Source organism: Monodelphis domestica, chromosome 1 (assembly GCF_027887165.1).
Source record: "Monodelphis domestica isolate mMonDom1 chromosome 1, mMonDom1.pri, whole genome shotgun sequence".
NCBI lineage: Eukaryota > Metazoa > Chordata > Mammalia > Didelphimorphia > Didelphidae > Monodelphis > Monodelphis domestica.
Window position 1 is genome coordinate 35,725,175 of NC_077227.1, and position 25,734 is coordinate 35,750,908.

The following is a 25,734-nucleotide window of genomic DNA, read 5'->3' on the forward strand; positions in this document are numbered from 1 at the left end:
CTCTCTCTCCCTCTATTTGTCTATCATCTATTTCTACTCATCTCTATATATCTATTTTTGTCTCTCTCTCTACCTCTGTATTCATCTCTCTATCATCTCTCTATCCCTTTACTAATCTCTGTCTCTTATCATCTATCTCTGGGTATCATTTATCACTCTCTATCCCTCCATTCATTTCTATCATCTATCTATGCTTCTATCCACCTCTTAATTCATCTATCTCTCTCTACTCCTCTTTCCATCTCTTGATTGTCTATCTCTATCATCAGGCTATCCCTCTATCCATCTCTTTACCCCTCTATTCATCTCTCTCTATCATCTCATTATCTTTCTAATCATCTATCTCTCTATCCCTTTACTCATCTCTGTCTCTTATCATCTATCTCTGGGTATCATCTATCACTCTCTCGATCTCTCTTCTATTCCACTCCTCTTTCCACCTCTCAATTATCTATCTCTATCATCTAGCTATCCCTCTATCCATCTCTTTACCCCTCTAGTCATATCTCTATCATCTCTTTATCCCTCTAATCATCCATCTCTCTATCCTTCTATTCATCTCTATCATCTCTCTCTCTCTCCTCATCTCTCAGTCCCTCTATTCCTCTATCTATCCATCTATCCTAGATTTAGGCTAGAAAGTATCTCAGAAGACATACAGTCCAATCATCTCATTTTCCAGATAAAGAAACTGAGGCTCATAGGGAGTAGGGGACTTGTCCCCAGGCTCACAGTTAGTAAGTGTGAGAGGCACCCCTTGAATCCACCTCTCCCTAACTCCCAGGGGAATCGGTATTATGATACTGATTTCACAGATGAGGAAACCTCAAGATTCAGAGAAGTTAAATGTCTTATCTTATCCCAGGCATACAGAGTTTATAGGTTGCAAAGTTGGTTTTCTGGGATGCAGGTATTCCAATTCCAAAATTGGGACTCAGTGAGAAAGTCTTGTGGAAAAGCATTTGGGATCCTTTGTAGAAAAAGTTCTCTATGAAGAGGTTGTTGAAATGGGACTGCTTTTCTCTTCCATTTGCTACAAGTCCTCTGGAGCAGGGGTAGTATAGTACAATGGAAAAGAAGACTGCATTTGGAGTTAAAATCTGGGTTCAAATCCTGCCTCTGACACTTTTTGTATGTTGGGATCTTGGGGGAAATCCTCTTGGTCTAATTTTTTTTTTTAACTCGAATTACAGTAACTTGTACCTCAAGGATCATTGTAGAGATCATTGCCTGGTCTTGGGTTACTTTTCAGCACATGACTTCAGATAGACTTCTCTACAGTTGATCACTTATGAAACTGGAATCTAATTCTGGGTGCTAGTTAAACCTGAGTTGAATAAGGGAAGAGATGCCCACAAATGTGCCAACAATACGAAGTGGATAACTTTCTACACTTTCATTTCATCTACAAGCTGAAGTAGAGTTTACATCCAAACTGGATAAAGTGGAACCATGTAAAATTTAAACAAAATTCTATGGGGATTGGCAAAATGAAAGAGTGAGGCAGGATTCCTTTTGAGGTCCTTTCCCAGCTCTAAATCTGTGCATGTGAGTGAGAATCACAGAATTGAGGGAACCGAGGGAGAGAAGCCTTTGGATTCACTACTCTAAATGGACCCCTCTGCTCAGACCCATTAGAGGTTTGGGTGTGAATTTCAGACAGGGTCCACTTAAGAGAGACAGTTTGGTACAGTGGAAGGCTTGGAGTCAGGAAGATCTGTGTTCGAGTGCCACCTCTGATATATTATATAACCTTGGGAAACTCCAGGCAATTCTTGACAAGTTTCAGGGAAGGTGCTGACCCACATTGCTTGAGAGAGCCTGGCCCTCCAAAAGTTTCCTATATATCCATAAACCATGAGTCTAGTCACCATCCCATTCAGCCAGAGAATTAGATCTGGAAGAGATCTTAGATAATAACTGCTTAGGTTTATAGAGAACTCTAAAAATGGCAAAGTCTTTTATGTTGATTCTCTCTTTTGACCCTCCCCAAAATCCTACAGGGGACGTATTTTTATCATTCCCATTTTACAGACAAGGAAACCAAGGTCTGATGAGGTTAAATGATTTGTCCAAGGTCCCATAGATGGTGAGTGGCATGACTCTATTTGATACCAGTTCCTGACTCCAGATTTAAAGAGATGGAAATGGAAAAACCTCAATGATAGCATTAGATCGTGTTGTCTTGAGTATGGGAGGAAGAAGTTTTTGTTGTACTCTGCTCTTGAAAGATCACATTTGGAATATTGTTCTGTTCTGGGTCCACATTTTAGGAATTTTGTTACCTCATTCTATGCTTCTTCAAGGGGCTAGAATCAGCCTTAAAAAAAAAACAACAACCCTTACCTTGGGTTTTAGAATCAATATTGTGTATTGGTTCCAAGACAGAAGAGTGGTAAGGGCTAGGCAATGGGGGTCAAGTGACTTGCCCAGGGTCACACAGCTGGGAAGTGTATGAGGTCAAATTTGAACCCAGGACCTCCCATCTCTAGACCTGACTCTCAATCCACTGAGCCACCCAGCTGCCCCCTAAGAATCAGCCTTTTAAATGAGCTATGTTTCAGAAATCCACCAGGGCTCTGAATTCAAGCTATGGAGAGTTCCCTGTCTACCATGGTTGAGAGACTCATTTAGTGCCTCGATGAGATGATTCAATCAATATTTATTAAGTACTTACTCTGGGTCAGACATTGTGCTAAGCTCTGACAAGGACAGTGTCAGGTTCATTAGCGAGGAACATTTTTCTATGGCACCTGCCATAGCCAAGTTGGCAAAGCGAAGAAGCCTGGGCTACATGGGTTCAGCTCACCTTAGTCCAATTCCCTTGGACTTACAGGAAAACAATTGTACACTTATAGATATAGATATGTACAGAAAGACAGAGACCAAGAGATCAGAGAGTTATATTTATTTATAAGGTATGTATATTTTATATATGTACACATATATAGATATAACATAAAATAAATATACAAATAATATTTAAAAGCAATATGTAAACATAGTTATAATGCATAAAATGCACATATAAGATGTAGCAGTCCACCCCTAGCTATGGGCAAGGGGAATGGTTGGTATGTGCAGATTGCCTTAAAAGAGAGCATGCTCAGTCTTGCTCATGGCTGGGAAGGCCTCTGACCCTTGACCCCAACTTCCCCCAGGTTAGGCGGGAAAACAGGTTTCTTTGTGCTCGCCTGGTTAAGAGAAACCACACCTATGCCTTGTCATTAACCAATGAGGATCATCCCTATGTACTGTGTATCAAAGGGTATATGTAGCCCAGCAAGCTCCGCCTCTAGCTCTCTCTCTCTCTTTCAGGCTAGCTGATGGCTGTCCTGGCCATAGGCCAAGCTCCATCTTTAATCTTTCTCTATCACCTCTCTGACCTGTGTGGTATTAAATGTGGATCTCTGGACTGGTAAAAGCCTTCGGAAGGGTCCTTTGATCAGAGCTTAGCTGTGGCTCATGGAAAATTAATAAAGACTCACTCCTGCCACCTCATATCTCTAATTTGACTCCGTCATCCCCCTCGTGGTATCTAAAACTTCTATCCTGTCTCTATCTTCCTGCCTTAACGCTTCTCTCCCCTCTGAGGGAGCTTTATAATATAAAATATATAAATGATATTTTAAGTTTTATATATAAAATATAATAAATTATAGATAGAAATAATATAAAATATATGAATATTTTTAAAATATTTCTAATAAAATAAATGCATGATATAAAAATAAATCTATAATGATATTTTGTTTTATATATAAACATTTATAATAAAATAAATAAAATATAAACATAATATACCCAATAAATATATCAATAATATTTTAAAGTTATACATAAATATTTATAATAGAATAAGTAAAAATTTATGGATATAAATAATATAAAAACAAACATAAATAATACTTTTAAAGTTTCTTATGTAAATATAAAAATTTATAATAAAATAAAAATATATGTATAATATTAAAAATAAATTTCATACATATGCATAAAAACTGGCAGCAGTGCCTTAGTTTCCCCAAGAGGTGCTGTGGACTTGGACTTTGTGTAGGACTTGAGGGAAATACATGGTAAAAATAAAAGCAACAGTCTACAAGAATGTACAAGGGCCTTCAGGTTTGTTTTCCTCTCGGTGGCCTTGGGAAGAAGATAATGCTGAGTATTGTGATTTTACTCATGGGGCAATGGAGAAATTCAACAACTGGACTAAAGACCTAGACCTAATAATGGAGACAGGATTTGAACCTAGATTTCACAATTGTCCTTCAGGCTAGCTTTGACTCAGTGTATTGGGGCAGCTCTAGCTCTGGGGACTGATCCAAAACTAGATATTCCCTGGCTGGATGGAGAAGATGCTTTCCTTAAGGAGTTGATTGAGTCATAGAATATGGCCAAGAACAGTGGAAGAGGGAAATATGGCGGGACATTCCCTCTCAGCTTCCGGTCTCTTGTCTGTGTAATGATGAAGGCTTGGAGGTTCAAAGGCTTGGAGGTTCTGAGGTCCCTCCTAGCTCTGACGTTTGTTCTGTGTCCCGTGTTCCTAGGACCCTTCTAATGGTGCCAGTCCACGTCTTCAAGCCCCTTCCATTTCTGCCATTCTGGGTTCCAAAGGCCCTCCCAGCTTTAATATCCTGTTACTTTATGGTCCAGGAGAAGCCAAGGAAATTCTGCTCTTAGATTCGTTGCTCCAACCCAGGAAGGCCAGTACAAAGTACTACAGAATCACAAGTATTTTTTTAATCTTGTAAAACTTTATTAAAAATTCCAATTCTTGGCTCAGTGGATTGAGTGCCAGGTCTGGAGACAAGAGGTCCTGGGTTCAAGTCTGATTTCAGGCCCTTCCTAGCTATGGGATTCTGGGCAAATCACTGAACCCCAAGGAGTGGCTTTACCATTCTTCTGCTTTGGAGCCAATTTACAGTATTGTGGTTTAAAAAAGAAAAAAAAAACATTCTAGAAAACTATGAAAATCTCTTCCAGGCATATTTCACTCAGGGAAAGGGGGGATGTCAGCAGACAGTCAAGTCAACGAGCATTCGTTAAATGTTTCTGAGCATGTCTATATGGTGACGAAAAGGGTCAGCCTCATGAGTGGAAGACCCTAGAGGAGCCACATCCAAGCACCAAAAAAAAGCAATCATTAATAATAAGAAAATAGGTTTTGAGTGATAATACATGCACAATTCAAATTGAATTGTTTGTCAACTCCAGGAACAGGGAGGGAAGAAAGGAGAGAGACAACATGAATCATGTAAACTTGGAAAACTTATGTATAAACTTGTTACTAAAATAAAATTAATAATAATAATAAAACAAAGATAAATAGAATAAGAATAAACAAAATAAAATAAAGATAAAGTTTAAAAAAGCAAGGGAATTTATTTCAGTCAAGTAGCCCTGGCCTCTAAAGATGGACCGTCCTGTCTACAGGAGGACTTAAATGGAGAAATGAGCAGACAGAAGAAGACCCTGCCTGGGTCAGGCAGGAGAGCTGGTAGAGGCTAAGGAAAGTCACATCTTCAAAAGCTTTAGCCAGGTGGTCCTGGGAGATCTGGCATTCTGTATCTCTGCTCCAGGCTCAAAATATCCCCCCAAAAAAATTCAGTCTGGAAAGCCAGGGAAGACTTAAATGAACAGATGCAAAGTGAAACAAGCAGAACCAGGGAAACAGTGGACACAGTAACAGCAATATCATACAATGGTAAACAGTGAATGACTTAGTTATTCTCAGCAATACAATGATCTAAAACTGTCCCAAGTCTTGTAATGAAAAATGCTATCCATTTAAGAGAAAGAACTGGTGGATTTTGAACATTGATTGAAGTATCATTTTTTACTTTATTATTCTTGTTTTTTTGTCTGTGTTTTCTTTCATAATATAACTAACATGGGAATGTTTTGCATGACTGTACATGTATAATCTGTATTAAATTAGTTGCCTTCTCAAGGAGGGGGAGGATAAAGGGAGAGAATTTAGAACCTGAAATTTTCAGAAACAAATGTTAAAAGTTTTTGTTTACCGGTATATTAGAAAAAATTTAAATGTAAAAAAAATGTATCTGGAAATAATGCCTTCACAACCTGGCACCTTCCTACCTTTCTGGTCCCTTTTTAATTTTACTCCCTTCCATCAAATCCATGATCCAGCTAGAGAAATCTCACACTGAAGATGAGTCACAGACACTCTGCATCTTGAAATTGGATATTTGTGGGGAGGAATTCAACCCTTGTGGAAATTGGTGAAACATGTAATATGTGGGAAATCTTTTATGCAAAGGTCATACTTAGAATGCTCATTATAGAGTGTGTTGGATGTTGAAAATTGGTGACCTCAAGCATTGTCGATGGTGATCACTTTAATCAATCATAAATTTTTTTAAATGGTCAAAAAAAAAATCCTTGCTATATATGTCACATGTGAAATCTCCAGACTCCACACCTTTGTTCTGGCTGTCCCCCATACTTAGAATGTTGTTTTTTTTTCTCACCTTCACCTCTTATCTCTCCACCCAATAAAGGTCTCATGCTTTACAGGGGGCCTTTCCAGTTCTTCCACAGCCCACCCCAATGCCTTCCCCTCTCATCTACACCTTATAATTTTGTATGGTTATTGGCATGCAGTCTCCCCTGCTAGAGTAAGTTGGGCCCATGTTTTTGCCTTTTGGGGCATCCTTCCCAGGGCCTGGCACACAGTAAATACTTACTGACCGCTGGACTGGGGCATCTTCTGTTTGGAGCATAGTCAAGCCCCTTGGGACTCTGCCGCCATCTTTTTCCTCTCAGTTCATCTGAGCATTTGCTTCTCTTGGAGTTCCACTTGGCTGTCCATCTAGAGTGTAAATCTAAGATACGGCGCCAAGAACAAGAGAGAGAAGGTGCCCACAGAGGGTCTTCTTTAACAATATAAATCAGTTTTTAAAGGGCATGACAGCTTTGACCTCTACAATGGTCTATCGCCAGAGCTACAACAGAAGCCTGATGAAATCACATATAGCCTCAAGTTCTTGTAAAATCTCTCATTCTGAGCAAACCTTGGAATGCTTCTTTTTAAAGCCCTGGGGCCCTTCCAGGGACCACCCCCATCTCTATAGTTCCCCACTTCCTGATCTCACTCTCCTCTGAACTCACACATACCTATCCTAAGTCTAATTCTACAGCAAAATCGTACTTTCTAGGATTCTTGGGAACTGGGTTCCAGGCTCACCTTTGCTAATTATGAGCTACATGAATTTATCTGAGGCACTTGTTTGACCTGTTTAGGTCTCACTTTGCCTTATCTGTAAGATGGGGATGATACATCCCTGATCTGTTTAAGTGCAAGAGGATGGATGAGTTGACTTTTAAGGGTCCCTCCAGTTTTAAGTGGATGTTGGTACTAGCAAAGAAGCCTGTGCCCATCAGCAAAATGGTGCCTAGGATCTTTTAAAAATTTTTTATTTTATTTTTTAACCCTTACCTTCCATCTTGGAGTCAATACTGTGTATTGGCTCCAAGGCAGAAGAGAGGTAAGGGCTAGGCAATGGGGGTCAAGTGACTTGCCCAGGGTCACACAGCTGGGAAGTGTTTGAGGCCAGATTTGAACCCAGGACCTCCCATCTCTAAGTTTGGCTCTCAATCCACTGAACCACCCAGCTGCCCTCTAGGAACTTTTTTTTGGAAAGCCCCCAAATTAATTGAGCTCTCATGTTTCAGGGCTGGTAGTATGATGTATGTTAAATATTGGCCTTGAATTCAGGGCTCAAGTCTTAATGTAGACAACTGGCGGTGTCACTTTGGACAAAACCTTTGATCTTTCAAGCTCTCTTTTCCCTCATCTGGGAATGTTTGGTCATGGATTTAGAATGTAGCATGGGCACATAAGCATCCAAGTCAGGATTTGAACTCAGGATTTCCTGATAGCAAGTTCCAGTGGCCTAACTAACCATTTATACAGATGCTATTTCTTTTCCTCTCTCATAGGAGTTGTTGTGAGTAAAGACTCTGTAAGAAATGTTTTTGTTATAAACAAATCTGCTGGTTGCTGAACAGTCATCCCCATTTTCATGGTCAATGCAAAACAAAGTAATGCTGATTTATATAACAGTGGAGATTTTTTTTCCTTTTGGTGGATGAAGGTAGAAGGTGTGAGTTCATGGATGTGAGGGATTCTTCACATGTATGTTCCCATTTACAGATTTAAACTGTCTGGAATCCAAGTGCTCACAAATAAATTGTGGATGTATTACCTTAGAAAAGTGCCTAGGACACTGAAAAATTCAGTGACTTGCCCAGGGTCACACAGCCTTCATGGGACTTACACCCAGGTCTTCTGACTTCAAGGCTGGCCACACGAGCTACTTAGGCTAACTGTCCTGCTTGTATGTCATCTCCCCTATTAGACTAACTCCTTGACAGCAGCCCCTGCCTTTTGCCTTTCTTTGCATCCCCAGGGCTTAGAGTGATTCCTGGCATGCAGGAAGCATCTAATAAATGTTTGCTGGCTACCTTTTAAGGGAGTTCATGCTACCCCACCACATTTTCCCTCTTCCTAGAAAATGCATTTGACCTGCAACAGCAGCATCTGCAAATTCCAGATAGTATTCCTGGAGGAGTCATTAGACCTCAGGCATTTTAGGGAACGTGTTTTAGGGGCGAGGCAAGGGGTAATATTAATAACCAGCATTTACAAAGCACTTTTTGCCAATGCACAAGCTCATTAATTCTCTTAATTGAACTCGAAAGTGCCGCCATTATTCTCATCACGCTGAGAAGTACAGTGAATTGCCTGCAGTCACCCAGCTACTGAAGGACAATTTGAACTCTGGTCCTCCAGCCTTCCTGTCCAGTGCCCTCTCCATTTCACCACCTGGCATGGTCCTTATCTCCCTTCCTTGAGGAGGAACTCCTATTATTTGTTGATAGAGCCTTACAAAATCTTAGGACAGTCGTAAGATATCCAAGCTTCCAGCCCACACTAAAACATTTGGGACACCCAAAGTTCACACCAGTGGGTTGGCCAGGAGCAGGCAGGAATCTGTTTAAGTCAGAACCCAATGGGTCTTGTGGTTCCAAGGATTCAGGATGATTGTGTCCTTTGGTAGTGATAGATTCGGGGAAGGAGAGTAGAAGAAATTCAAGCCACATTTTATTTATGGCCGTTATTTTGGCAATCTGATTAGACTATAACTCAATGAGTACCAGGAAGGAGGGCAAAAGAGGACCTTTAGGAGTCCAATTGGACATCACAAATCTCATGCACTAAATAGGTCCTATCTAGTCGATGTTCTTTTCTCTCTCTCTCTCTCTCTCTCTCTCTCTCTCTCTCTCTCTCTCTCTCTCTCTCTCTCTCTCTCTCTCTCTCTCTCTCTCTCTCTCCCCCCCGTCTGTCTGTCTGTCTCTCCCCCTCTCCCCTTCTCCCCTCCCCTCTGTCTGTCTGTCTGTCTCTGTCTCTTTCCATTTACCCACAATTCCAACCAGATGTGTGATCCAGTTTCTAAGCCTAGAGATGTTTTTGGACTGGCCGGATATAGCAGGTATCAAGCACACACTGGGGATTCCAAGTGGCTATTAACACTCTGGAGTTGAAGCCAGAACCAGATTAAAATGTAATTGGGAAATATTTAGCAAAATTGACAAAAATATGATGAAACCCAGATAACCGTACACTTAAAAACTTAGTCAGTAGGCTCCGGCAGGGACTCTCACACACAAATCAGTGGCTCCCATTTCTTTTTGTTTGGGATACAATACGGTCCACAAAAAAGCCTGTACAGTGCCATCTTCTACAGGAAGGACTCCTTGATTCTCCTAGCTAAATAATACCTCATCCTGCTTTCTTTGGACTCACTATATATATATATATATATATATATATATATATATATGAGAGAGAGAGAGAGAGAGAGAGAGAGAGAGAGAGAGAGAGAGAGAGAAAGAGAGAGAGAGAGAGAGAGAGAGAGAGAGAGAGAGAGAGAGAGAGAGAGAGAGAGAGAGAGAGAGAGAGAGACTTGGAAGGGACCCAAGAGATCATTTGATCCCCCTGGTCTCATTTTACAGGTGAAGAAACTGAGGCCCAGAGAGATTAAGGGAATTATTAAATACTTATGCTCTCACACTACTTCCCAAAACATTTACATGTATATATCTCGTGTGCACTTAACTGCTCTGTGCATGAGAATGTGAGTTCCTCAAGGGCAGAGTCTGTGCTTTTGTCTTTGCATCATTGGCACTTAACACAGTTCCTGGTACATAGTAAGCATTTAATGTTTGCAAATCGACTAATATATCTCCCTTAGAATGGAACCCCCTCACCCTCAGCAGGAACAATTGCCCCTTTTTGGCATTCCAAGCATTTGCCATACAGGAAGTGTTTAATAAATGCTAGTTGCTTAATTTAGGGTCATCCTTAAGGACAGGGAGTTTTTCCTCTCTGAATTCCCAGCATCCAATGCTCAGATCCTCAAAGAAGTACTTGGTGCTTCTCTCTGTATCCCTAGCGCCATCTTGTCCATGCTTGACACTTTCATGTGGAATGAACGAGTGATGGATGCGTGAAAGTGAATTAAAGGGATGGCCAGGAATAAAGGAAGGAAACTTGAAATCTGCCCAACAAATTTAATGAGTAATGAAACCATACAAATTCCAAGATACGAAATGGCAAATACAGGAGAAGAATGATGTCTCAGAGGAGAAAACACGACTGCTTTCGGCAAGGGAAACGAAACCAAAGAATACACCTAACATGGGCTGGCGGGGCTTCTCGTCTGAAGTCGGTTTCACATTCAAGGCTGCTTCAGGAAGAGCTGGTCCCGGGTCCCCCAAGGAGTTAGCCCCTCACAAAGTATGGGTGCACATGCCTTCATCCTACTCCCCCCTCCCCATTCCCAGGACCAGACCACAACATCTTTTTATTCCCTGACGTAGATTCTCGTGCACACGACATCATCAGCACCAAAAGTCTGCAGCAGAAAAGGATGAGAAACATGAAATCAGTGCAGAAATGAGACTCCCCCCACCCTTTGCAAATGATACTGTTTGTGTCCCTGTTTGGAAGCCTGTCTGCCTGGCAGTCATGTTTCTTGGGTTCTCACGCAAAGGGCACAGGGGGAGACGGAGCCCTTGATAACAAGACAGAACCCTTCTGTTTCTCTTTCATTCCTGGAGGGCACAAATTCTAACCGCTAGGGCTTTAAGAGAGAGGAGCTGGCCTTTGTGAAGAGGTCCCCACTTTGTTCCCTACTGTGGTGGGCAGAGAGGTCTCTTCCACTTCCCCTGCACTCTGTCCTTGCTAGCAGATCCCTCCAACATCTCATAACCTCAGCATGAGATCTGGGGAACAATTGAGAGGGGAGAAAGAGAAGAAGCCTCCCAGGGTATGGCTAAGAAGCCTGGATGAGCTACAAAATCCAATTATTATTATTCTAAAGCCATGTCTGCTTGGAAAATCTGGTGCAAATAAAGTAACCCCAACTCTATGCTTCTTCAGACATGGTTTTAGAATAACAATAATTGGATTTTCTCTTCAGGAAGCACTTACTAACTTAATTAGGGGTAGAAACTGAGCTGTATCTTTGCATTCAGGATGTGACAACAGTTGGGGGAGCACAAGAATTGCATATTACCTATATCCCTTCATTTGAACCCATCTTGGCCTCAGTTTCCCCATTTATAACAAGAGAGTTGGGCTAGATGATCTCTAAGGACCCTTCTACTTAGATGACTAATCTGATGATCCTACCAGGTGGTCTTGATGGGATATAAAGAACATTGGGTTTGGAGTCAGGAATGGCTTGGATTGGGTCCGCACGCCATGTCCAAGTCCCAATTTGGTCGTTAACTAGGAATTTGATTCCTAGTTGGGTCACTTAGCCTTAAATTCTGGGCCTCAGTTTTCCTTCCTGTTCCTTAAAAAAGGTTGATAATAGACTAAGGCTGACTTCTAGCATCCTTTCCATTTCTAAGAATCTAAGAGATATGTGAAAGTCCTTTGAAAATTATAAAGCCCAGAACAATGAAGTGGTACAGTGAATAGAGTGCCAGGTCTGACGCTGGGAGAACCTGGGTTCAAATCTGATCTTAGATCCTTCCTACCTGTTCGACTCTGGGCAGATCATTTAACCTCCTTTTTGTCTAGCCCTCGCCCTTCTGTCCCAGAGCTGTTATTAGGCTAGAAAGCAAGAGTTAAAAAAAAAAAAAAGAAAATTATAGAGCCTGGTATAACCGAAGGGATTTTAAATGGCCAATCCATATTTGTACTCACTGCCAAATGCTTTGAAAAGAGCAGAGCAAATGGAAAGAGGTCCCTGAACCTAAAACGGCCTGAAGGTGGGCTAAGCTGGGGAACAGGGAAAGTATACAAGGTCCCAAGAAGCCTCACTTCCTAGACTCTCCTACTCCTCCTCTTTTCATCCCTAATACTCTAACCCTGCTGCACTTTCCAGCCACCCAAAACTCCTATTCCACAATTAGGATGAGAACCTGAGGATCTGGGGTGTTTGCTTGGATAACCAGGTCTGGATCATGGCAAAGAATGAATTTTGTTGATTCATCCCAGATTTCCATTGGGCTGAAACCAATGGCCACATTTAAATAATGATGATTTAGAAGAGTATGAGTTTAAATACATGTGGGATTTATCATTCAAATTCATTAAGACCTCATATTTATTTCCCCCAGGACTCAGTACAGAGCCTGACACAGAGCAAACATTTAAATTCTGTCTGTTAACTATCCATTTCTCCATCCACTCACCAGTCTAGCCTTTAGCTCTGATACTAGAATTTCAGGTCCCTGAAATCATCCAAGAGATACTAACTTATAAATCATGGCATTCAGAACTTGTGTGGCTCTGGCCAAACCAATGAACCTCAGTTTCCCTATCTGTAAAAAGAAAGAGTTGGACTCCATGACTTCCAAGGTCCCTACCAGGTTTAGATCTATAATCCTATGATCCCAAGATGGCTTATCTAATCCCAAAGATAACTATTATTTACAGAGCGGTTTTCCTAAGCCTGATGAGGTCTCAAATATCCTGCAGCTGAAACATGGGAAGGAATACACAGAGTTGGAAGAAAATGCCCCAGGAGACTTCAGACTCCATTTTTAAAAAATATGGTGCAAATCCATAAGTTACTAATCAAACTCCTCCAAGGCCACTGTCCTTAATCTAATAAAGAAAGCTTGTTCCAAGTGGCAGTGCCATTTTGTGAGTACAAGGGAAGAGGCAAAAGAAGATGGCGCCAAGTCCAGCAAAGCAACACTAGTGGCCAGAACCCAAAAGAAGCTGAAGGCTTACATAAATTAGCATTTTAAGGCACGTAGGCTGCCTCATTCAAGGCTCACAGCACCCCTGAAAGGCAGGTGCTATCTGCAGTCCCATTTTACAGATGAAGAAGCAAGACCCAGAAAGACCAAGTCAGCAACTTGCTCAGGGATCACAGAGCTAGTGTCTGAGGTAGGATCTGAACTTGAATCTTCCTGACTCCTCCTAAATAGTCCAACCTTTACTCAAAACACGAGTCTCTTCTCTAATATCCTTGATGATTGAGTTGAGCCTTAAACACCTACAGAAATGAGCAACTCATTCCCTACCACTTTTGAGTGGTTCTTTAAGAGTTAAAAAGCCTTTATTGATCTCTTCCATAAAATGACTATCATGGGAAAATGTTTTACATGATTGAACATGTAAAATCTATATCAGATGGCTTACCGCCTCGGGGAAAGGGGAGAGGAGGGAAGGTGGGAGAGCATTTGGAACCTAAATTTTTTTTAAAGTTAAAAATAAATAAAAATAAAAAGCCAGTCCTATTCTATAATTAAATCAAAACATGACTGCTCCTCATTTCTACCTAGTGGTCCTAATTCTGTCTGTTGGGTCAAACAGAACATGCACTAATCCCATTTCTACTGGACAGGAAATATCTCCAGTTCTTTGATGTGGTCTGACCCTGAGGTTTTATGACATTACCCAAGAGCCCTCATTCCCCACTAGATGTCTTATAGGTCTATCTGCCATTTGTAAATATCTGCATGTGACAATTGTGTCAATGCCTTTTGCTGATATACTCAGTTTCTCAAGGAAAGTTCCCAGCCTGTTGGCAGACATCCCAACTTTATCACTGGTGCTTTCTCCAGTTTATCCTGGATATATATATATTTCTTTAGGACATATATATATATTCCTATAGGATATATATGTATATATAATTTCTATAGGATATATATTACATAAATAATTTCTATAGGGAGCTAGGTGGTACAGTACCCGGCACAGAGTGGGTGTTTAATAAATGCATGTGGACCGATTAACTTTCATGGCATCATTTAAATGATTAACTGGTCCATTGGGGAAGCCTTATTCAAGTCAATGAAATGAAGTCTATTTAGCATATTATAGAATGGACATTAGGGGTCACCCAATCCAACCTGCTCACTTTTAGCTAAGGAGGTTGTTCCTCATTTTTATAGTTTTATTAATGGCTCCAACTCATTGCTTTGAGATACCAAATTTTAGATTCCAAATGGTTCGAAGGACTGTTGACGCTCCCTTTGAGACCTACATTGAAGTACAGCCAAAGGGAGTAAAGATGTCATTCTAGACACTACTTTGGGTGGTGGAGGTGGCCTGGGGGACCTTCCAAGCAGACCTCAAATTCTATCCATGTACCTTAAGGACAAGAACAGCCTTGTTTGATGGGGGAGATCCTTAAATACTTGGGCTTGGTTTTGTCCAGAATCATTCTCTTATTCATTTTGGCCTGGCATTAGTTCCCTGCCATCCCAATCTAGCCTTCATTTGCTCTTGGGAGGCCTGGCCAAAATGCTAAAATAATCAGAGCTCCCATCCATTACAAGCTTTAGAATATCTCTGCTGCCTCCGTCATGAGTTGTTCTATAGAATCAATCAGAGAACCAACATCTTATTCCATGGCTACTACGTGCCAAACACTGGAAGCTGAGCCTCAGGCAGAGGTGATTTTTTATCTTTGTATCCCTGGAAGATGGCACAGTGCCTGCCTATCCTCTGGATGAATTCTATTGGGCAGTATTAAGAACCCTGGGCTTGGAATTATGAATACGGCATTCAAATCCCGGTTGGCTCCCCCATTAGCAGTGAGGCCACGAGTTCAGTTACTTCTTCGCCATCTGCCTCTGAAGGATGGGAAGAGAGAATGATGGGGTCCTCTCTGGCTTTTGAGATGGGGAAGACTGAAGGAGAAGGACGTGTAATTGGTGTTCATCCCGTATGGCCAAGATGGAAGCAAAGCCAGAAGCTGCTTCCTTGGAAGCACCAATCGCCCTAATGCAAGGTGACTTCTAGTTATTCCTGGTAAGAAATAATTGGGAAAGTGGGATGGCAGTCACTAGTAAGAAAAGGACAAAGATGATTCCCTCTAGGGTGAAGGCCAGTCCAAATCAGCACAAGGTCCAGAGCTGGCAGGGACCTTCGGCCATCTGGCCCAACCTCCTGGTCAGGCTATTCTTCTTGGACCCCTCAGTCCAAGAGAGTGAAGAGGGACAGGCTAGTTTCACCTCTTCTTGGTCTTATCTCTCCCAAAGTACCAGCAGTGGGATAATAGACAGAATGCTAGACTTGGGGTTCAGGGACCCAAATACTCTCTAGAGCCAGGTCTAACACTTCATCTGGGGATGGGGGGGGGCCTGTCAAGATCATATCACCTCTGAGTGTCAGCTCCCTCCTGTCCAAAGGAGATACAGTGCTGGCACTACCCACCTCTGAGGGATGTTGGGAGCAAAGTGCTTCCTAAATGCTGAACATGCCCCAGAATTCAAGGTCATTATTAATATTATTATCTGCAGAATGAACTCCTGGACTTCACAGAAGGAGCCAGTGTGGTCTGTAATTCTCTCCCATTCTCCATCTGCTGAAGGCCTTTTGGATGCTCTAAGCAAATGATTAAGTTTATATAGGATCTAGCAGGGCCACTCTTCAAGGGACTTACAGCTCGATCCAACCCTCTCTGGGGTCAGGAGCGATGTATAGAAACAGGAGAAAGAGAAAGTATAAGGGGCGAGAAAAAGAAAGTGGTAGAAAGAGAGGGAAAGAGACAGATAGAGATACGGAGATTAAGAGACAGAGAGAGAGGGAGAGGGGAGAAGAGAGATAGAAACAAAGAAAGGGGGAGGAAAGGAGGAAGGGAGAGAGAAGGAAAGATAAAGAGAGGGAGAGAGACAGAGAAGGAGAGAAAGGGAAAAAAGACAGACAGATAACGAGAGGGGGGGAAGGATAAAAGGAGAGAGAAGGAAAGGGAAGGAGAGGGAGAGAGGCAGATGGAGAGAAAGGGGAAAAGAGACAGAGACAAAGAGGAAGAAAGGAGAAATGGAAAGAGAGAAGTTAAGAGAAGGAGAGAGGAAATAGAGAAGAGAGAGACAGAGATAAAGAAGGAAAGGAAAGGAGAAAAGGAGAGAGAAGGAAAGAGAAAGAGGAGACAGACAGACAGAAGGAGAGAAAGGGAGAAAGAGAGACAGAGACAAAGAGAGGGGTAGGGAGGGAGAAAGGCAGAGAAAGATGGAGAGAGAAGAGGGAAAGAGAGACAGAGAAGGAAAAAGACAGAGAGAGACAAAGAGAGGGGAGGGATGGAGGGGGAGAGAGAGAGTGGGAAGAAGAGGGAGAGAGAGGAAGGACACAAACAGAAAGGGGAAGAAGGAGAGAGAAGGGAGAATGAGAAAAAGAGAGGGAGTGTAAGAGAGAGAAAGACAGGAATAAAGGGAGGGAGACAGAGAGGGGGAAAGGAAAAGAGAGAAAAGGGCCAGATGGGGAGAAGAAGAGGGAAGCATACAGAAGTTGGGAGGGAAAAAGAAAGAGAGGGGAAAAAAGAGAGAGACAAATGGGGGAGACAGCAAGAGAGATGGGGGACAAAAAGGTGGTAATGATAGAGGCAAAAAGAGGAATGCCCAAGCAGCAGGAGGGAAGAAGATGCCAGTTTAGGTGCCTTGGCAATGAAAACAGGGAAATGCCCGGCTTTGGGGCATAAAAGGGGCCTCACCAAAATCAGCTCATCATTGGCCAGCTCCCGGGTCCAATAAGTCTTCGGGCCATCGCCCTCCACCAGAGTTTGTGTGCAGTAGATTTTATTTTCATTCTCCCAAGTGGGCAAACTCTGCAGGCAAAAAAACCATTAGTCCCATTAATTATACTTGGCGTTGGCAGCGTAAGGCAGGGCCAACAATGAGAGGGCTCCCGAGAGTAATTGCTGCTGGGGATTAACGGCACATGATCAATAGCGGGGGGCCAAAAAGATGCATCAACACAACAGTACAAAACCAAAATTAAGGACGCTTCCTGCGGCTGGTTAAGTGGCTTGTGTGGGCATAAACACACTTACAGCAGAGAGATGGATGGATGGAGAGAAATCCCAAGTCCTCAGGCACAATTTGTGTCTTGAAATCCAAATTAGAGAAGGCCGCGTTTTGTTTTGTTTTTTAATACATTAAGACAGCCATTCTTTAAGGCATGGAGAGGCTTAATTAACGCCAATGCATGAGCATCAAAGCCTGCCCAAGCTGGAAGGGACTCGACAGTGTTTTATGTGCTCATAACCCAAGAGTCAACACACTCCAGGCCTTACCCTCCTCAAACTACCCCTTAACATATGGTGGCTCCTTTTTTATTTTTTATTTTTGGGGATACCTGAAATATTTTACTTTGCTGAAACTCATTTTTAGTATGTCTGCTCCTCTTTGCTCCCTGGGGGCTAAGCAAAGCCCTTTCTGGCATCTGAGAGCCAGAAAGACACAGGGATTCCATCCTGGGTACCAAAGATGCTGGGAGGAGGAATCCATGGCTGCTACTTGCCAGAAATGTTCTAGCCTAGGACGAAATCCATTTAAAGGCAGAAACGGTCCTGGGGGCCCGGGCAGGGAAAGGGGATGCTTTCTCTAGTGCCCTAGGAAGCCGGGTGCAGAGGACGCTTCCCCAGTGTTCCATGATTATTCTACAAAGCAGGGGAACAGCTGGGCTTTGGGGATGGAGTGGAGGGGAGGGAGGGGATGGGGAAAACAGTAATGAATGTACACATAATCTCTTTATAACTAACACATGGGAGACATTCATTAGGCAGGATTGGAGGTGGGAGGGGAGTGGAATAAAGAAAGACCAGCTCTCCAGACTGTGCGCCCTGGGAAACTTTGACATCAAAACGGGTCTCCCCTCTTCCAGGCTCCCCAAATTGGAGGGGGTCAAACCAGCCTTTTCGCTTTCCTCCTCTATCTGTCTGCCTCTAGCTAAGGGGATCTGGATCCCAAATCAGGCAGATTCTCTGTCCCTTTTATGGCTTTTGTCCCAACTTGACCAAACTGCTCTCTGTGGAACAATGGCTGAACCAGGGCAGCCTGGAACCTCGCAGCCGGGAACATTATTTTGGGGGTGGCTTGCAAATACTTAACCCTGAGTGGAGATGTTTATCAGCATCCAGGGCTTTGGGTGCAAGCCCTGGGACATCCCTCAGAGGAAAAAGAAAGCATTTTGCCCTCTCTGGAAGTTTGCTTCTATTTTCTTTTAAAAATGGCACCATAAAATACATTTTTTTTTAAGGGGAGGGAGCCTGTTTTATCAACCTGCAATCCCGGGGAGTGCGCCGATTGCTTTTCCATCTGCCCTCCCTTGAAGGCTTTCATCAGGCGGCAGAAGCAATGCTCCCTTCCCCAGGCCGAGGGAGGCAGGGCCAAATGCAATTTCACCGACTTTCCGAAGACAGACGGGAGGGTGGCCCAGGAATTTTTATTTCCTGTATTGGGGGGTTAAGCTAAAGCCGAGCCGCCCACTTTAGAAGGGGAGGGGGATGCTTAAACCAATGCCTAGATGTGGGGCATTTGGAACGCGGCCGGGAAATGTCCTCAGTGGTCCGTCCACCCCTGGCTGACTGTAACTGGATCCAAAAGCATTCCTCTAACACATTCCTAGGCCCACAAGGGGGATGGGGAGGGAGGGGGATAGGCAGAGCCATCATTTACACCTGTGAGCAGAAACAGCCTAATCAAGCTGTGGAAGCCCGGCCGCTCGGGAGTCTGCCGGAGAAAGACGTTGAAAAGTTGAACTCCGCTCCAAAAAAAGGATGCCTCCCCGAGCGCCCCATTTCAGGGACGAAGTTCGTTCGGGGGAAGAAGACGGCTTTCCAGCCCGCTTCGGAAGGAAGGACGCGGAGGGTTCGTCCCTTTTACAGGTGACTGGACGAATAGGGGGAAAGGACACAAAGGCTTTACACAATCCGACGGCCGAAGTGGGGGGGGGACCCTCCTTTTCCCTAAACTGTGGAGATTTCGGGGAAGGAAGGCTCAGGCTGCCAGAGTCCGCTAAAGAGCACGGGAAGGACTTCGGTCCCCGCGAGCAGAAGCCGGAGCCCTGGGGGCAGACCTGGGGCACGAGGCATCCGAGCCCTGGCTCAGCGCCTCACGCTGCGTGCCTGCCCCTGGGCGAGTCTTGGGATTATTCTCGCTTGTCAAAGGGAAGGCTGGGCGAGGCGCTCGCTCTCCAGCCCGGAGCTGCCACCCCCAGGTCCTCCTTACCCGGCACTTGCGCCCATCCACCGTCTCCTCATCGAAGCCCTCTCCGACCTTGAAGTTGATCTCGGTGGTGCGCACGGTAGTGGCCGTCTTGATGTAGAACCGGTCCCCGTCCTGGCGGATCTCCACGTGCGGCTTGGAGGCTGCGGCCACGGCCACCTTCCTCAGCATGGCATTCACACCTGGCCGGGGAGGGCAAGGAGGAGGAGGACAGGGCTCCGCTCAGTGTGGCAGCCGGAGAAGGGGGGCAGCAGCCCCGTTATCACTGGCACAGAGCCCGGGAGCGAAAGGGCGGTCCGGGCCACACGGGGCTACCCCTGGGTGGGGCGCTGCCCCCGAACCCCTCTCCAGGCCCTGCGCTCCCGCCCGGGGTGAAGGGGATACCCACCCACTCCCCAGCCGGGTCCGGCTTACCCAGAGCTTTGAGGAGCTCGTCGAAATTCTCGCTGCTGCGCATCTTCCAGGTGCCAGCGAAGTTGGGCATGGTGTCGAGCTGGGTGAGAGTCCGGGGCACTATCGGAGAGAGGAAGCGCTCGCAGTGAGCGAAATGCGGGACTGCTCCCGGCCCTGCCCAGCGCCTGAGTCATTAGCTGAGCGCCCCCACCCCCCGCCCGCCCCTGCCCCCGCCCCCTACCCCCCACTAAGCTGCCGCCCGCCCCGCCCCCTCTCTCCCGCAGGGCGGGGGCACTCGCGAGCTGCGTGACCCTGGCCAAGTCCCGAAGCGCTCAGTGCCTCAGTTTCTCTGACTGCAAGAGGAGGGAGTTGGTGCTGATGCCCACTAGGATCTCTCCCAGCTCTAACTCAAAGATGCTGCCATGCCTCCCGCCCCTCCCTGCCCCGCTCCCAAAAAAGGGGAGGGGCGCTCCTCTGCCCGGCTCTAACTGGGGCATGGGGTGGTGTGTGAGGAATCAGCCTCCCGGCAGCCCACCACCAGTATACGTGCCTCCTCCTCCTCCCTCCACTTGAAGCCAGGAGTCAGCGGGTGGGGGAGGGGGCGACCTTTCGGGGATTACTGACCAGAGCGCGATGTACTTCAAGCCCCGTTAACCCAAGGGCCGGCCCCCCAAAACCGAGCAGGGCCGGGATCCCCGAAAAGAGGGCGGCTCCTACGGCACCGCCTCCCACTCCTCCCTCGGAAATCACCAGAGGGTCATGGGGTCCTCGCAAGGACTCACAGAGCTTGGCCTCCCTCCCCCAGCAACCCGGAGCCCTGGCCCATGGGTGGGAGCTGGCTGTGGGCATTGGCGCCCAGCCCTTGGGGGGTGGGGCCCCTCACAGCTTGGAGCCCCTGAGCCTAGGGCTCTAGACTCGCAGAATCCTGAGTCCTCACCGAAGTGTCACTGGGAGATGGGGAAGGCACGAATAGTCCTGTGGGGCTTCAGAGCTACGCTCTTGCTCCTATTGCCGCTCCTGTACAGGGAGGCAGAGACTCGCCCCAGCTGGCGTGCAGGCACTTCCGCAGTCCCACAGTCTCCCCACGGGATTCCCTTCCCCCAAGGGTGGCCGCTCTCTCCTGCACACGGGCCTTGCCTGGGGGGCGCCAGCACCCACCTCGAGCCCAGCAGAGCCCGTTCGGTTCGTCCCCGGAGCACTAGCCAGTGATGCCCGCGAGGCCCGGGAGGCAGCACGGAGGCAAAGTCTCCCGGTACTCTGTTTGCTCCAAGAGCTACCCGAGGGTGGGGGTGGGCTCCCCTAGTACTCCCCGGTCTCGCTATTGCACCGGTTGCACTCGGAGCCAGCAATCTTCCCCGCCACAATTTTCTCCTGAAATATCCACACTGTTGCAAACCTTCATCACTGCAATGGCTGGGGAACGTTAGGAGGGGAGGGCATTACCAGACCGGGATGCAGAGGCTCTTTTCTTTCTTTCTTTCTTTCTTTCTTTCTTTCTTTCTTTCTTTCTTTCTTTCTTTCTTTCTTTCTTCTTTCTTTCTTTCTTTCTTTCTTTCTTTCTTTCTTTCTTTCTTCTTTCTTTCTTTCTTTCTTTCTTTCTTTCTTTCTTCCTTCCTTCCTTCCTTCCTTCCTTCCTTCCTTCCTTCCTTCCTTCCTTCCTTCCTTCCTTCCTTCCTTCCTTCCTTCCTTCCTTCCTTCCTTCCTTCCTCTTCCTTCCTTCCTTCCTTCCTTCCTTCCTTCCTTCCTTCCTTCCTTCCTTCCTTCCTTCCTAGTGTTGCAAAAAGTCTTCGTCTTCGTGTGAGCGGCACCAACCTCTAATTGCATTTGGAACGTGGACCAACGCAATTCGCTTCCTTTTCCCTCCACGCAGAGCTCTCCTAGCATTCACTTACACTTTAGTGAGAATGCAAATCATTCATTCCTTCTTCCTCGGGTGTTTGCATTAATTTTTAAAATGATGCAATAATGATTGCTTGATGTTAGCCTTTAAGGCTGAGAATTCGTTTCTGCAAACATTTAGCGGCTGGTAGCGGTGCAAGCCTCGGGGCCAGGGGCCAGAGATACAAAGAAGAAGAAAAAACTAGATCCCGCCCTCACTGGCCCAAGGGTTCACCGAGGTAGGGGAGAGAAAGGAACGATCCTTTGCCATTTATTTATTATTGTTTTTAATACCGACACCTAGATGTTAAGCACTGGCTTATTTGATGCTCAGGACAGCCCCGTGGGAGGTCGCTGCTGTCATCATTCCCCCTTTTACTGTTGAGGAAATTGACCTTAAGTGACTTGCCTAGGGTCACACAGCTAGGACGAGGCCGAGGCTGCTTTTGAACTTAATTCTTCCTTCTCCAGGCTCAATGCTCGATCCATTTCTCTGCCTCGCTGGGGATGGGGTGGGGGTGGGGGGGAAGGGGAGGAAATAAAGCACCACACGTAAGTAGGACACAAGGTGGATGAGGAAGAGATGGGGGGGGGGGGGAGCTCCATGAAGCCTTCCGGAGGAAAGTACCAACAATTCAGGGCCAGGCTGCCAGTTGCAGAAGAGGATGAGGCCAGATGAGGAGGGAGGACACTCTGCAGGTGTCGGGAGGCAGGATCGTCCCAATGAAGGCAGCAGGAAACACATTCATTCGCAAGCCAGTCAGGTCCATTTGGCTGAGAGAGAGAGACCAGGAAAGAAGGCTGGAAAGGGAGGTCTGAGCTAGTTTGTTGGGGGTTTATCGATGCTAGACTAATTCTAGAAGCAATAGGGAGCCATGGTAGATTCTGGAGCTGGAGAGTGTGCCCTGTCATACAGAAGAAGGATTGGCTTTTTGTAAGTCTCAGAGGAGCTGTGAGTGATGATAACAGAGAAGCAGCCTTCAGTTCAATGGAAGGGAATCGTCCTAAGCATCAGTTATTGTTTCTAAATGTAACAACAACAACAACAACAACAACAATAATAATAATAATAATAATAATAATAAAAGGAGGGGGAAAAGTGGAATAGCCTGTCTTGGGAAGTAAAGGATTCCCTCTAATAAGAAGGAGGCTGGACGATTTTAAGGATTGGTTCTCTGTATTGGAAGATTATTTTTACAAATGTATGAAGGATGAATTGGGGAGAGACTAGAGGCAAAGAGGCAATGAAGAGACTCAGAATAAGTGGAGGCAATTGGGTGTCTCAGTAGATAGAGCCCCAAGCCTAAGGAGGGGAAGTCCTGGGTTCAAATGTGACCTCAGACACTTTCTAGCTGTATGACCCTGGGCAAGTCACTTAACCCCCATCTCCTAGCCTTTACCACTCTTCTGCCTTAGAATCAGAGGGAAGGTAAAAAAAAAAGGTGTGGAGACTCCCTCATTCTTTGTCTGGGGAGGTCTGTGAAGTTTGATTTTTAAAAACTTTTTCAATAGGGAAAAGGTCTCGCCTAATGGCTTTTCTTTGTTATTCTTTTTATTTTTTGCATTTAAAAACAAGATTCTGAGAAAGGCTACCCCAGAGTGCTAGAAAGATCCAGAACCCCAAGAGAGGTGGAGAACCCCAGAACTGGAGAAGCTGCTAGGTGAAAGGAAGGCATTTGAGAAAGGCCAGAGGCAGGGTGGGAACCCAGGAATGCCTCACCCCCAGGCTGGTCCTCTAACCCCCACACCTTGCCACCTCCCTCTTATGGTCATCACATTATGGTAAGACTTTGTCCAGAGTTTAGAACATTCCATCTTTGGTGTGGCTGATGCACGGGTAGGCTTTGGATCAGCGTAACAGAATAAGGAATAAAAGGGGGGGGGTTGACATTTTTTCTTTATATTGTTAGGACAAATTAGAAGATATTCTGGAGTCCCCTGCCTGGTGGCTCACCGTCCTCTCAGGTCCTAGAAGCCCTCCTGAAGTGGAAATCTCCAGACTGGCCCTGGAAAACTCGAAGATTCTTTTCAAGGGAAGCTGCCTGGTCATAAAGACCTTCTGCTCCTTCTCGCTGACCCCTTTCTTGGATGCCTCCTTTTAGAATGGGATGGGGGGGGCAGAGACTGGCACCACCAGTGTGGGCCCGTGATGGGCTCCCTCAGGACCTCGTTCAGGGAACCAAGAACTAACTCTCTGCTGTGTTTCCCTGACCAGGAAAGCAGAAATTAGCCAGATCCTTGAGGGGAAGGGGAAGAGGCTCAGTGCCTCAGTGAAGAAGAGAGAGCAGCAGCTCAAATATCCAGAGAAGAAAGAAGCCCTGTTGGGAGAGGGACATCTTGGTCCTTGGCAGCCAGCTAGTTCAACCTCCTCATTTTGACAGATGGGAAACTGAGTCTCAGAGAAGTCAAGGACCCTGCCGAAGAGAATATATGCATTAAGATCTGAGTCTGGGGCTTCTCCCTCCTGACCCAGCATTCTTTCTACAGACCCCAAAGAAGGAACTGAAGCATATTTGGTCTTTATAAAAGAAAGAGAAAAAAGAGAACAGTTCAGCAAAATGAAGCAATGTGCCAGCTGAGCTCTAGTGTATGCATTATTGCACACCCATATCCCCCCCACATGTGCGAGAATAAAAGGGAAGTGCCTTTGATCTTCTGGCCAAGGTGGAGAATTACAATCACAGTATTCAGTTTAAAGGGCTTCCTTTCATCATTCCTTCTTTTTGTCCTTTCTCTCTTCTTTCCTTTCTTTCTCTCTTTTTTCTTAATTTCTTCCTTCTTTTCTCTCTTTTTTCTCCTTCCTTCCTTTTTCCTACCTTTCCCTTATATCCTCCTGCCCCCTTCCTCCTCCCTCTCTCTCTCCTTCCTTCCTTCTTTCTTTCCTTCCTTCCTTCCTTCCTTCCTTCCTTCCTTCCTTCCTTCCTTCCTTCCTTCCTTCCTTCCTCCTTCCCTCCCCCTCTCCCTCACTTCCTTTCCTCCCTCCCTTCCTTCTTTCCTCCCTCCCTTCCTTCCTTCCTCTTTCTTCCTTCCTTTCTTTCCTAATTTATTCCTTTTTTCTCTCCCTTCCTCTTTCCTTCCTCACTTCCTTCCTCCCTCCCTCCTTCCTCCCTCCCTCTTTCCTTCCTTCCTTCCTTCCTTCCTTCTTTCTTTTTCTTTCTTTCTTTCTTTCTTTCTTTCTTTCTTCTTTCTTTCTTTCTTTCTTTCTTTCTTTCTTTCTTTCTTTCTTTCTTTCTTTCTTTCTTTCTTTCTTTCTTTCTTTCTTTCTTTCTTTCTTTCTTTCTTTCTTTCTTTCTTTCCTTCCTCCTTCCTTCCATCTCTCCCTCACTTCCTTTCCTCCCTCCCTTCCTTCTTCCCTCCCTCACTTCCTTCCTTCCTGCCTCCCTCCCTCCCTTCTTTGCTTCCTTCCTTCCTCTCTCCTTCTCTCCCTCCATCTCTTCCTTCCTTCCTTCCTTCCTTCCTTCCTTCCTTCCTTCCTTCCTTCCTTCCTTCCTTCCTTCCCTACTGCCTTTCTTCCTTCCTCCTTCCCTCCCTCCCTCTCTCCCTCACTTCCTTTCCTTCCTCTTTCATCCTTCCTCTCTTTCTTAATTTATTCCTTTTTCTTTCCCTCCCTCCTTCCTTCCTCACTTCCTTCCTCCCTCCCTCCCTTTCTTTGTCCCTCCTTTCCTCCCTCCCTTCTTTGCTTCCTTCCTTCCTTCCTTCCTTCCTTCCTTCCTTCCTTCCTTCCTTCCTTCCTTCCTTCCTTCCTTCCTTCCTTCCTTTCTTCCTTCCTTCCTTCCTTCCTTCCTTCCTTCCTTCCTTCCTTCCTTCCTTCCTTCCTTCCTTCCTTCCTTTCTCTCTCTTTCTTTATCTTCTTTACATTTACATGGATGTAGTCACTGTATATTTTATTTTTCCAGTATCAATCCATGCAAGTCTTTCCATTTTATTCTTTTTTATTAGGAACAGCTTTCTGGTTAG

General features: G+C 45.3%; 1 protein-coding gene across 1 annotated transcript; it reads right to left on the bottom strand.

Moving 5' to 3' along the window:
• Positions 1–10,585: 10,585 nt before the first annotated feature.
• Positions 10,586–20,763, bottom strand: CRABP1 (cellular retinoic acid binding protein 1). The gene is made up of 5 exons (XM_001362819.4): positions 20,682–20,763; positions 19,921–20,019; positions 19,510–19,688; positions 16,992–17,105; positions 10,586–10,943 (listed from the first exon to the last, which is right to left on the bottom strand). The coding sequence occupies exons 1-5, from the start codon at positions 20,746–20,748 to the stop codon at positions 10,893–10,895; spliced, it is 510 nt and encodes a 169-aa protein (XP_001362856.2). The 5' UTR covers positions 20,749–20,763; the 3' UTR covers positions 10,586–10,892.
• Between the last annotated feature and the right edge of the window lie 4,971 nt (positions 20,764–25,734).